This window comes from Myxocyprinus asiaticus, chromosome 9 (genome assembly GCF_019703515.2).
Source record: "Myxocyprinus asiaticus isolate MX2 ecotype Aquarium Trade chromosome 9, UBuf_Myxa_2, whole genome shotgun sequence".
Lineage (NCBI taxonomy): Eukaryota > Metazoa > Chordata > Actinopteri > Cypriniformes > Catostomidae > Myxocyprinus > Myxocyprinus asiaticus.
Genome location: NC_059352.1, coordinates 4270478 through 4284862, shown reverse-complemented (window position 1 = coordinate 4284862; position 14385 = coordinate 4270478). Strand labels below are relative to the sequence as shown.

The following is a 14385-nucleotide window of genomic DNA, read 5'->3' as shown; positions in this document are numbered from 1 at the left end:
CATTTATTCAGTTGGCCTGCAGTGCTCTATAATACAGCAAACAGAAAATAGGAAAAAAGCATGTATTTGCTCCATAGGCTAAACATGAGAAAAATGGCGCCATCTGGTGGAAATTGATTTAATTTTGAAGCCAGGGCTCGGTAATGAAAGCATAATATCATAGAATTCATGATTTTATGCTTTAATGGCACTGGGATCAAATATTGCAGGTTTAATGGGTTTCAGTGGGGACATTTTTGACCTGAAGGTCCTGATTGTAACTATTTTGTGTACACAGTGTATTATAGATGTATTATAGGAACTGAGGTTGAAATATCAAAATTCCCCTAAAAATACACACCTTAGGCAAAATGTATGCCGTTGGCATTAACACAGACAAAATGATCGAAAAGACTAAAATGTCCCGAAGGTAGCACAAAGGTTAAGGAGATCCATCAGGACTGATGTAGTTTGGTGCTGCCTATAATTATTAAGAAATAATCATTTGAAAAAGGTTTATCAGAGAAGAGGTCTTTGTCATGTATAAATAATCTCTAGTTAATTAATTCTGTAGTAAGTTTTTAATGCATGCATGCTCTGTTGTGATACATTACCAGTTGTATTAACCTGAACTCCGACTGTGCCCCTAAATACCGCTAAGCGCAACACCCCCAATCAAACCCGCCCACTGTCCCGTGGCAAGAGAAAACTCCATTTCCCAACATTCCACAGCAGCATTGTTAATGACGTTGCCGTTACGTAAGAGATACAACTTACATGCTGCAGCCTTTCAGCGAAGTGTTGCAAGGTTGCACTTTTTAATAAAAGCAAAACTTGATTAATATTTGTTGCGAAGAGATGCTGTTTCGATGCATTACGTATAAATGATAGAAAAACATGCACGCCAATTTCAGTGTATTGATCAAGTTTTATTTTTCACATTAGTGTCGTCAGCTTTTAGATGAACATGTTTGCTCATTTAGCAATCTTTAAAGGTTTAAAGTTAACAAAGAAAAATAAATGCATAAAGCTCTGTGCATTAACACGTTTGTATTGAACGACATCCAGGTCACTGGCAGATGAGGAAGTAGCAGACTCTTCTAACCAATGGACACGAAATAACTCTCAGTGTGTTCTTCAATGTTGGTTTATTACACCGTTTCTAACGCAGTTTTCACGCGGAGTGAAATTGATTTGGATGGTTTTGTAAGCAACATTATTTCAAATACCAATGCAAGGTAAGATCAACTGTACGACATCGGATATATGTACACATTATTTACATCGAGCAAGTCGTTTTACTTCTTTTCTAGCCTTGACTTGGGCCCATGCTTTTTTACAGTGGCCCTAAGAAGTATTTGAACACTTAAGTCACACCTAAAAAAGCTATTGCATTAGATAATAAAATATGAAAGCAAGTGTCATCTGCACTAAAATGCTGCTGGGGCTTTTCTCAGAACTAACTTTACTTTTCTGGGTCATTTTTGCTCAATGACTTTTTAATCAACTGGTGTCAAGTTGATTTTTAGTGGATGTATGATGTCAGTTCTGCTCAAGTTCACACAGGTGTCCAAAGGTGAAGTTCAGCACATTAAATATGGACGTTTCACTAACGTTTGATCAGTGTTGGGTGTAATGCATTACTAAGTAATTAATTACTGTAATTACTTTTTCATAAAAGTAAGGGATTACTCTTAATTTTTCAGTAATTTAATTACAGTTACTTCTGATGTAATTGCGTAAAATACTGTATAGACTTCTAGAACAATTCTATATAAAACAATAGTGAATTTAAAATCGAAATTTAACGTCTAATGTTAAAATGTATGTTTTCTAATTTAACGCTGCCCCTTTAAATTCTTTGCCCAGTCCATGAATAATTTATTTGACTTTATGTGATTTATTTGAAAGAATTAAAAGAACAGTTTCATATCTATCCTTGTATTTTTCATCTGGTCGAGGTTGATCATGGTTTTAGAACGTAATTAGTAATTAGTAATAAGTAATGCGATTACTTTTCAGACAGAGTAATTAGTACAGTAATCTAATTACACTCTAGAAGGTGTAATTAGTAGTTAGTAATTAATTACTTTTTTTAAAGTAACTTACCCAACACTGCGTTTGATCAACATAAAGTTTCCAAATCAGGGTTGCCAAATCTCACGCATTTGGCGTGAGACACGCTTTCAGGCTCTGTCTCACACTCTCTTTCTACCCAAGTAAACCTCACGCCAAATAACAATCAATTTCAATTTGGATTTTTCCATCAGCACAAGACTTTTCGAGCCGCCGGAGCAAATTTACCACCGCAACACAGCGTGACCCAGACACAGGATAACCAGAGCGTGCGACTCAACACGCATATATGTCGGCGAGCAGAATATGGAGTTATACTTGAGCCACAATTCTGCGCACACAAAATTATATTTTGTGCGCAAGATGATATTTTGGGCATGCAAAAAGATATTTTGCACACAGAATGGATAGGAGGAGAAAGCAAAATGTAAGAATTCTGAGCAAATTCACATTCACAAGTGCAAAATTAATTTTCGTTTGCTCAAAATGAATTTATCTTTGCAAGAAGATACATTGCCTTACAAAACTGAGTTCAAGCGCATGCAAAATAACTTTTTGTGCGCTCAAAATATCATCTTGCGAGTGCAGAATTTTTGTGTGCCCAAAATATTATCTTGCAGGGGGCCTTGTTAGCTCAGTGGTAAAATACGCTGGCTACCACCCCTGGAGTTCGCTAACTCGCTAGTTCAAATCCCAGGGCGTGCTGAGTGACTCCAGCCAGGTCTCCTAAGCAACCAAATTGGCCCGGTTGCTAGTGAGGGTAAAGTCACGTGGGGTAAACTCCACGTGGTCGCTGTAATGTGGTTCGTTCTCGGTGGGGCGCGTGGTGAGTTGAGCGTGGTTGCCGCGGTGGGTGGCGTGAAGTCTCCACACGTGCTATGTCTCTGTGGCAATGCACTCAACAAGCCACGTGATATGATGCATCGGTTGACGGTCTCAGACGCGGAGGAAACTGAGATTCGTCCTCCACCACCCAGATTGAGGCGAGCGACCACGAAGACTTAAAAGCACATTGGGAATTGGGCATTCCAAATTGGGAGAAAAAAATATATATATATATTTGAGAGCGAGAATCCATTGAGAGCGAGAATCCTTAATCGCGACCACAAGGAGGTTACCCCATGTGACTCTACCCTCCCTAGCAACCGGGCCAATTTGGTTGCTTAGGAGACCTGGCTGGAGTCACTCAGCACACCCTGGATTCGAACTCACGACTCCAGGGGTGGTAGTCAGCATCAATACTCGCTGAGCTACCCAGGCCCCCCCGTGCTTTCTTTCTTTATAATAAATGCCACTCATAATGCCATATGTTGATATTATTGTGTATTAAGTGTTATTGTCAGTTGTAATGTTCCAAGTTGAGTATATAAGTTAAGTTCAGTCGACAGCATTTGTAGGATATATATAGATTATCACAGAAAAAAAAAATATTTCAACTAATTTATAAAAAAATAAACTGCAAAAAATCGCAGTTACGTTGCGGCAATTACAATGGAAATAAATCGGGCCAGTCCATAAACGTTACAATACGCATTCTTTCAAAAATTTTAGCATTAAGATGTAAACATTATACATGTTAGCATGATTTTAGTGTGATAAAATGGCTTACTGACCTGATATGTGCAAAGTTCTATCCAATATTACAACTTTGTTGTAATGGCGATGTAACGCCAGTAAATCCTGTAAGAATTTTTATCACAGTAAAATCAACCAAACAGATATTTGATTATGTTTGCATGCATAATGTTTATGTCTTATGGCTATACTTTTAAATCAGTGTATTTAATGTTGATGGACTGGCCCCATTCACTTCCATTGTAAGTGCCTTACTGTAACCGCAATTTTTGCACAAAATGATTTTCTGTGGTAATCAACATTATGCTACAAATACTTTCGATTGAGCTTAACTTCTTCTTAAAGCAGAACACTTTAATTAAATGCAAAATGTTTGCACTAACACTTCCAAAAAGTACTAAAAAAGCAGTACCATGGGAAATTGATTGTATCAGATGGTAATACCATTCTGCATTATGGCCATTTTCATGTACAGTACTATTACAGTACAGCATTGATACCAAGAAACCATGGTAGTACCATGATACTTTATACATTATACTTGGCACAGTCCTAGTCACTTGTGTAATATCTTTACATTAAGCAGTAAGAGTGGATCACTCCTGGCGCCTCAATAGTGCTTGAGTGCAGCTGCTGTGTCTGTGTTTACAGTTCCTGGATGATCAGAACGTACGAGCAATGTTGATTTGTCCTGTTTGAAAATGAATACAGGCTCATATTCACTGTCATCACAAGCATATGTTGACTTTATTGTGTCCACTGAGATTCAGTTTCTGAAATATCTGTATGTATAAATTGCTGGAATGTTACATACAAGCTAGATGGCACTTTGCGGTTTGCAAAATAAATTCAAATAAAAGGTTTGTTTATATGAAATGGCCTTTGAAATACTTTGGAAAGGAAAACATTGTAATAAATCATGTTAATAAGCTGTATGTTGTCTGGTATTGCTCCATCATGACTGGCATTTTCACAGTATGTCTGGATGTCTTTTTAAGTGTCTTTGCTTTCAACACCTCTACCTGACCAAAAACATTATCATGGGTGTTTTGATAAACTGATATAAAACATGACTTGAGAATATGCACAACAGAAGGAAAATAATATTATATAATCATATATAATAAAAATCATATATAATAAAAATAATAAATATATAGGATAAATTATAATAAAATATATTGTATAATACAATAAAATATTTTAAGTTTTTATTATATTTTAAAGTTAAACCTACAATAGAAATAATACAAAATAAATAAAACAATACATAGGCTAAAATATAATTACAAATACTATATAATATCAACAGTTAAAAATATTTTTAAATTAATATAAAATAAAATACAGTAATACAATAAAATAATACAAAGATATAAATTAATAAATCTATAGGCTTAAATATATTTATAAAAATATAATACAATATTAACATTAACTTTTAAAAGTATTGTAAAATTAATAATACAAAACAATAAAATACAATACAAATACATATAATACAATAAAATGATAAAAAAATATATATAAAATAATAAATATGTAGGCTTAAATGTATATTAAAAATACAAAACAATAAAAATATATACAATAAAATAATAAAAATATATTATTTAAAAATACATAATGAACATTAACATTTTAAAATATTTTAAAACAATAAAATACAATAACAAATATTGTATATACAATAGTACAGAATATTAAAAACATTATAAAATAATTATATTGGCTTAAATATTCATTCAAATACAATAAAATATTAACATTTAAAAAAAAAATTTAAAATACATACAATAATACAAAATGGTAAAGAAATATAAAATAATAAATATATGGGCTTAAATATACATGAAAAAATTAACATTTTACATCTTAAAAATATTTAAAAACTCAAAAGACTAGACAATAAAATACAATCAAAATAAATAAAAAAATAATACAAATAAAATAAACTATTCTAAAGAAAAATGAGAAATAAAACTAATCTTTTCTTCTTTCAATCGAATTATTTAAAAGTTGCTGTTCAGTTCCTGTTGCAGTCTGTCAGGTTTATTGTGTACAGTGTTGACACAGCAAGTTCTGTAAAGGGACCTTTGACCCCTTGGGATAGAGGTGGAGCCATTAACATATCCAGCAGCATTGTTAGGCGCCAGGCTTTATGATTTATGAGCATCTGTTTGTCAGACAAGCGTTTCAAAGCTGTCCACTGTATCAGCGACTTCTCTTTGTGGATTTACTCTCGTTCCGAGGTATTTAAATTACTCGTACACTCTCTTAAGTTGCTTGTAGGCAGTATTCTGTAGGCAAAATAAGGACTAACGTACAACAGTTCTGCAGGTCATGGTTTAGTGGAGATAAATGTCCTAGCCAAGCAAGGTAAATGTAATGTAAATTATGTTTTACATTGGTAACGTGTCTTTGGGTTATTTGCTTTGTGTGATAATGAGGTGGCAGTTGCAATCTGTTTTTTTATTTTTTATTTTATTTTATTTGTCTCTATTTATTTGAATAGTTCTTTTACAATGCATATTGTTCCAAGCAGCTTTACAAAGGTTATCTGGTCAAAAGGTTTTCTGTGCATTATTTTGTGTAAACGTAAAAAATTTTAAGCCCTGATTATTTTGAGAAAATGCATATCTGAATCATATCAGTTCTCGGTATTGTTTTGGCACTAGTTTGAGCTGAATAGGTTTCACTAACAATCTGAATTCTTTCACCTGTCACAACAGACTGGCTCATACCCATCCCAAAAGACCCCACACTCATCGCCATGCCAACAGCTGCACCAATCAGATTACGTGTCTTCTCTCTCAACTGCTGGTGAGTTCACACTTCACATTGTACACACGTCCTAAGAAGGAAAAAATCGGAGGATTATTATTTTTCTTTTTCTTACCAAATAAGAAATATATCACATTTATATCATAATTTAGAATCATTACTAAAAGATTGTAAGGTAAAAAATGTTTTACAGGATTCACATAGTTCCTGATAGGACTATTATGATTCCCAAAACAATAAAGAAGAATTGAAAATTGAAAATGTAACTTTAGTTGCTTTGCAAATAACTGGTCGTATGAACACCCTTTAATAATCAAATAAGATCCTATTGGATAAACAGACCTTCAATAAAACAATAAATCTAAGTTTATCCAAATGTATTTTATTTAATAGATATTTAACAGATCTCTTATTTGATAGATCTCTTTAAAAACCACAGCTAAATTATCAATTGCTATTAAAAGAGCCAACAACTCCTGTATTTGCACTGAAATGTTGAATAATAAATTATTAAGAATTATTCATGAATGTTAGCTAATAGTGTATTTCCTGTATAACCAATATGGCCTAATTGTGTTTGTTGTGATTGTTTTAGGGGGATCAGGTACCTCAGTAAGCACTGCATAGAGCGCTTTGTTTTGATCGGAGACCTGCTGAATAAAGAGGAGCTTGATATCACATTACTGCAAGAGGTCAAACAAGCACACAAACAGATGTTTACAAACATGGATGCATGAACAATATTGAGCAATAACAGAGTCAAAAGTTTTCTAAAAGTGCCCATTCCAGATTTACGAAATTTGGCTTTATACATATATATATATATATATATATATATATATATATATACAACAAAATAAAAAATCCACTATTACTTTTCACAACTTTTTTAACCCTTTAAGCTTGGATGTTAATAACTCCAGTCTTGACCAACACAAAATAAGTATTGTTTGAAAGCTTAGAAGCTCTACTTTCCAATGCATGCAGGCATTATGACCAAAACTGAACAAGTGCTTTGAAATTTGCAGACAAATCAGAAGTGTTCGGTCTTGATAATTTAGAAGAACAAAAAATTGCATTGTGCATGCTATTGCAATCAGAAAAAAACATCAGACTCATCAAATAGCCATGTGTCATATGTTGTTGAGAAGCTGTCAAAGAGTAGAATACAACCAGCCAATTTGTTTTACTCACAGAAAAAAATATAGCAAGTAATAGCTAAGTATATGTCTTTGACATTTATGTTTCATGTGAACAGGTGTTGCTTATATGCCATGTTTTTGCTTAAAACTTGATGAAAAATAAACAGAACATAAAATTTCACATACCATTAGGTGATTATCTTTAAAACGAGCCCACACACAAGGTAATCGGATTCATAGATCATTAGATAATCCACATGAAGCACAATGTTACATATGACCACCAGGAGATGGCGCCAAGTACATGACACAGACTCAATGATGACTCAAATGCCACAGAATGAAACTCAACCTGTGAAATCTCATTACTAAAATCATGTCTGCATGCTATGCAAACCTCTAGTCATTGTTGTGTTTGCATGTGTAATTAGTTCTTATGTTCAATTATTATGTTTTATTTGTTTGGAGAGGCTTTTGGACACTATGATAATTATTATTTTTAATGCTGTAACTTTTGATTGCTTTGTCGTGTCAACACAAAAGTTTTATCAGATACAGTTGACATGATTTAGAACGAAACAAAAGCAGTTTTTCGGAGCCATCTTATTTACACCCAGATATACATAATGTCAAATCAGAAAATAAGAAAAAAATTACACTTTTGGCTCAGGTTTTTTTGTGATTTTTCACATTTCTTATGCTGAGAGTCTCAGAATGTATCATGATCTATATAATAATAATTATTATTTTTTTAAAGTTTTCTTTACAGTGATACCAAACACTTGACCCTCCTTGTTTTTTGTTTGGTTTGTTTGTTTTTTGTCGAGTTATAAGTCTTTAATTTTGGGTATACCACTGAAACAGGAAATCTTTGAAAACACCTTCAGAGCTTAAAGGGTTAAAAAGAGGATAAAAATGTCTTAGAAACACCATCGCAGCAGTGGTCCTGTAAGTTTTTTATTTTTTTATTTTTTTAATGCCAGGATAATATAACACTATTGTTAACGTGTAGTAACACTATTACTACACGTCTGTAGTAATATAAATATTAATTAAATAACTTAATTGAAAATATATTTTTTTTAAAGTTTACTAGATTTACCCTGATAAATTAAGACAGAATTTCTGTGAAAAGGGTCCATTTATTAAAACCTCCACAAGTGCTTTTTAATTGTCAGAAACCTTATTATTTGTTTTGTGTTTTGATGTAAGCTTACGTCAATCTAAAATTCATGATGTTTTATAGGTGTGGTGTGAAAAAGACTTTCTCTTTCTAAAGAAGAAGCTTGGCAGTGTTTATCCATATTCACATTACTTTAAAAGGTAAGTATTGAGTTTTCAATGTATAGAAATGCCATGTGACAACATATTGTAGGCATTTTTTTGTCCCTAAAGAGGGGTTAGCCAAGTCTTTTCTACTCAACAATTTCTTCCTTAGTGGTTTTATAGGAAGTGGTCTGGCCGTATTCTCCAAACACAGAATCCATGATGCTTTCCTGTACAGATACTCATTAAATGGCTATCCTTACATGGTAGGTATGCGCCGTTCAAGCCCAAACATCCTAAACTAGGCTGATGTTCTACTTGACATAAAAAAAGTCGTTTTCTTTCTTGTAGACTGCAGTGGCAAGTATTTGGACACTTAAGTCACACTCAAGTATTAACGCACTTAAATATTTCACAAAAAGAAGTTAAATATGTTCGAAATGAATGATAAAACATATTTAGATATACTTTTGTAAATGAAGATAAAAAAGTATTTTGTGATGTTCTGGGTCACCAAACTAAATTGCAAAAATAACTAGATAGGTAAACATTGATGTTGGCTTGACAAAAAAACAAACAAAAAAAAGTTTGTAGAGAGAGAAAGAAAGAAAGAAAGAAAACAGGGCAAGAAGGAGAGAGAGAGAGAGAGAGAGAGATTTTGTTTACATTTGAATCTTTGAATTTGACGACTTTTATGAAGTTTGAATAGTCTTGACCTGTTTGAACATTCCGTTAATGTAAGTCTATGGGATTTTAAGGATTTTTGATCACCTGCTGTGCGAAAACCGTAATTCTGAACAGTTCGACAAGTCAAAGCAACCCGAGTCAGAACAGTCTGAAGGTCTGTGCCAAGTTTGGTGGATGTAGCTTGACAGCTCTAGGAAGAGTTACAGTCTGAAATTTTGGTCTTGGTGTAGGTCTAGGTATACTAATGTCTATAGAATAACGGTATGTTGGCTTTGTCAAGCCAACATAATGACTGTTTTCAAACGGAAGGTCCCGCCCCAACCTCACCCCATTGATTGAGTCAGTGTTGCTGTGTCAGGCTTTTTAGGTTGCTCAAACAAACAGAGCAATGTTTTAAAAAGCACCTCTATTCTATCCTTCTTACATCAGGCCCAACATGGAGACTGGTTCGGTGGCAAGGCTGTCGGCAAGGTCTTGCTCAACATCAGTGGGCTGACAGTTCATGTCTTCGTCACTCATGTAAGTTCATCCAAAATATGTGTATCCACATGCTTTTGTTCGTGTTCCGGAGTTGCAAGCTGTTTGTTTTTCCCGCAGTTGCATGCAGAGTACTGCAGGGAGAGAGACTCGTATCTACCGCACAGAGTGGTGCAGACATGGGAGCTACAACAGTTCATAAGGTACTAAAACACTCTTTATTTGGTCCTTTGAAAATTAGTGAATTAAAACAGTACTTAAAGGAATAGTTCATCCCAAACTTAACTGAGTCTCAAACATTCTTATATAAACCTAAACTTTCTTCTAAATTATATGATCGTGGCCTTGGGTATCTACTGAAATGTTCAGATTTCTATTTACTTTGCTCACTACTAAAAGAGTCTTCTTTGAAGGCATACTAGTGCTGGAGCGGATGTGGTGATCCTGGGCGGAGATTTAAACATGCATCCGGACGATCTCGGTACCAGACTGTTGTGTAACTGCACTGGACTACTAGATTGTTTCACTGAGGCCGCCAGCTTTGATGTTTGTATTGCAGCTTGATATTTCCTGAAATCTTGAAATAACAATGTGCGATCTAAAGTTGTGATTGTGCCCGTCATTAATACCAGGGATGCGAGGGGGGAAACACACACATAACTGAGAATCCTTTCACAAACACGGATGAGCTCATTACATATGGAGGAGGAATTCGGATAGACTACATCCTTTTCAAGGTAAATATTGTAGTTTAATACATTTATAGCAACAATTTTGATTTATGGGTGAATCTCATGAAAGCGGTCGAACTGTTTGAACCCAAAAACTAATTATATTTTGCATAAAGAAAATGAAGCCATAAAGACCATAACGTTTTTTGGACCATAAAGACCATAACCCAGTTTTCAGTAGCCTACTGTAATGAGCAAAAATGATAAAGCCTTTTATTTACATTTTAAAGAACATTTGTAAAGTACAATGGCAAGTATAAAGTATGTCATGGTAGTGTCTGTTTTTTTATTTTTTTGTCTGATTTAATTTATCGAAAAATCATTGTGTTTGGACAGAATTATTTTCATTACTGTATTACAATAATGATGACAAGATTTCTTCGCATTTTAAAAATTGTCATTAAAATAATTTCACAATGCAAATCTCTTAGTGGAAGAAAAAATAGGAATAAAATATTATTTTTTCAAAATATAATATCTTTTAATATCTTTAATTTTTGGTGTGAAATATGACCTGGACATTTCTGCTGTGTTTTTATTAATACTACTGTATTTATAATTGTAACTTATAATTAAAAAAAAAAATGTTAAATTTTATTTTAAATCATTTTAATTAATTTTTGAATTTAATTAATTTTATTTTAAATAAATGTTATTTAAAATGAATTAAAACAAACATTAATCTTATTTGTATTTAACATTTTATAATACAGTACTGTGCAAAAGTTTTAGGCACATAAGATGTTTCACAAAAGCATTTGTCTTAAGATGGTTATTTATATCTTCAGCTTTAGTGTGTCAATAGGAAATATAAATGTTAGACTCACAAACATTATTTTGCAAATAGAAAAGATTAGAATAGAAGAATAGGGAGCCCTGCAACAGATGTCATGGCCCCCACAGAGCCCCCCACTGAACATCGTGTCAGTCTGAGATTACATAAAGAGACAGAAGCAATTGAGACAGACGAAATAGAAAGAAGAACTGTGGCGAATTCTCCAAGAAGCTTGGAACATCCTATCAGCCAACAACCAAGAAAAACTGTGTCCAGGTGTATCTAGGAGAATTGGTGCTGTTTTGAAGACAAAGTTGGCCACAGCAAATATGGATTTAGCTTTTTTTATATTTACTAGACTTTGGATGATGTTAATTAAAAAATGAAAACTAATTATGTCATTATTTTTGAAGACATCCTCACTATGCAACATTTTTCACAACTGCCTAAAACTTTTGCACAGTACTGTATATCTAATGAATATAATATAATAATAACCAATTGAATTCATGAATCATTTAATATTAATTAAAATAAATGTTAATTTATATATAATAGAAATAATTAATATACATAATTTAATTAACGTTAAAATAACATTTATTGAAAATGTTAGACTAACATTTTCTAAATTAAGAGACTACAGTCTACTTTCTTGACTTATTTCCATTCTGAATACTAAATTCTGTTTGTTGGCAGGGATCTGGTCAAGTAGATGTGAGTTGTGAGTCTTTGTCCACTACCAAGGGTCCTGTTCCTGGGCAACCCTTCCCTTACTCTGACCATGAGGCTCTTACTGCCGAATTTCTGCTTACTCCCACTAAAAAGGTCTATGGATGTTCAGAGAGAGAATTTGGCTGTGTTGCAGGTATATGTGCTTTAGTTTTGAGGTTTTCAAATATTAATTACAAATAAATGATTTGTTGTTTTTCTTGAACAGTGTCTGGGAAAGCGTCTCACCGATAAACTAATACTCTGCAAATTGGTGCCCAAAAATAATGACTGCTTAAATTTACATAAATGTTTTTGGGTATGCAAAACACTCTAAAAAAAATAGTTCACTCAAAAATGAAAACAACATAACAATGGCATGACAATGGGGTCAAAAATTCTTTATGTTTTATTTATGTTTCATTATGCATTTTCTTTCTCTCAGATAAGCTTCCCGAGCTGGTAAATACGGTAAACGAAGCTCGTACTGAAGTGAAGGTGGGTCTACACTGTGCTGAGCGCATGCGTCGCACCACGTCTCGTACAGGCATCATGGGTCTTGTTTTGTTACTACTTGAGCTTGCCATCGCTGCTGTGCCCATATTTGCTCTGGGAGCTGAACAGCCATTCCCTAAAGCCTCCTTTTACCTGTTGGGGGCGCTGTGCTTTGCCATCCTACTCTCCACATTGCTGCTGTACATCTTCTACAGCATGGAGGTGAAGGCACTGCAAGGAGCTGAGGACCAGATGAGATTGTCATTGGGTAGCCTTCAGGAAAGTCTTAAGGTGTCCCCCAAGGTTCTGTCGTCTGACCTTTTTCAAAATCCACCAGACGATCAGGATCCCGCATCTTTGGAGCCAGATAACTGAACACAATGTTGTGTTTGTTAGAGGAAATTATAAGAAGAGTCTGGGTTTTAGTTTTATTACCTTTGCAACTTTCACGTCCTTTTTGAGGGCTTTTGGTTTGACCAGACATTGTTTTTTCCCCCCAAAAAACCCTCAACATAAATGGAGAAAAACTATTCTACTGTTCAAAAGTTTGGAATCGCTATGAATTATTCATGTATTTGAAAGAAATTTATATTTGTATTCACCAAGGATGCATTAAATTGATAAAAAAAATAAATAAATAAATACAGTAAAGATATTTGATAAATGACTATTTATATATAAAACAAACACTGTATTCTAGAAAACTGTTTATTACAGCAGTAGCTTCCTGTATTGCGATTTGCACACTTCAGTGTATATTACTGGTTTAGTACAAGTTAAGCGCAGTCGACAGCGTTTGTTGCAGAATGTTGATTACCACATAAAAATAATTTCAACATGTCCCTCCTTTTCTTTAAAAAAAGCAAAAATCAATATTCAATATAACAATAAAAAAAATAAAATAAAATAAAAAATTCAGAATTCAAAATTTTTTTTAAAGGCAGAGATTTGAAGCTTAAAAATTTATAAAAGCACTTGCATTACTTCTTGTGTATTATCTGAGCTGTGAAGTTGTTTAAATCATAATTTTTATGGTCGTTTAAGTGTTTATACTTTATAGCGTTACGCCGTCATGGCAACGAAGTTGTAAAGTTGGATTTAACATTACACAGTAAAGGTACGCATATATTATTTACCTTGAATGAATATTCCTTTAAGCACCGCAACCAATTTTAACTAAGGCACACTCGAAATATTTCTTAACGATAATGTAACAATGTTTTAATAGTAGACTGAAGAAATGGCTTCTAAAGATTGGGCTTTGCCGGGACGTGTAAAAAAACATTTGGTAAAATTTGAAAGGCAATATAGATAAATTGAAAACTGTTATTTCAAACCATAATAGTCATTTACAACATCACAGGTTCTAATTGTATTTTTGATCGATTAAATCCTACATTAGTGATCAGAAGCATTGTTTTTTTTTGTTTTTTTTGTCTCCATGATTCCAAACGGTTGTGTAATTTCAAAGAAAACCAGTCAAAATACTTCCAAGACAGATCCACTTAACTGTAGAAGAATGGACCACTATTAATCACACATGTAACAGCTCATTATTGCTTGTCACTGAGGCTGTCTGATTCTATTCTTTTGTTAACTCTGTATTGTCACATCAACTTTTGTAAACCGAGACCTGCTGGACAGGTGTCTCCGTTCTTTTTATGTTAAATGTTTCCAGTCCTCAGCT

The 14385-nt window shown here is 33.5% G+C and overlaps 1 protein-coding gene across 1 annotated transcript; it reads left to right on the top strand.

The window, feature by feature from the left end:
* The first annotated feature begins 792 nt into the window (after positions 1 to 792).
* Positions 793 to 13993, top strand: LOC127445652 (sphingomyelin phosphodiesterase 2-like). The gene is made up of 11 exons (XM_051705867.1): positions 793 to 1217; positions 6363 to 6453; positions 7010 to 7106; positions 8803 to 8879; positions 8995 to 9088; positions 9939 to 10028; positions 10107 to 10189; positions 10400 to 10532; positions 10619 to 10723; positions 12192 to 12360; positions 12649 to 13993. Exons 1-11 carry the CDS (start codon positions 1211 to 1213, stop codon positions 13071 to 13073), a joined length of 1371 nt encoding a protein of 456 aa, XP_051561827.1. The 5' UTR covers positions 793 to 1210; the 3' UTR covers positions 13074 to 13993.
* The last annotated feature ends 392 nt before the right edge of the window (positions 13994 to 14385 follow it).

Coding starts and splice junctions, on each gene's coding strand:
- LOC127445652 (XM_051705867.1), top strand. Junction 8,880..8,994: donor TATTCACATTACTTTAAAAG/GTAAGTATTGAG, acceptor TTTCTTCCTTAG/TGGTTTTATAGGAAGTGGTC. Junction 10,724..12,191: donor TAGACTACATCCTTTTCAAG/GTAAATATTGTA, acceptor GTTTGTTGGCAG/GGATCTGGTCAAGTAGATGT.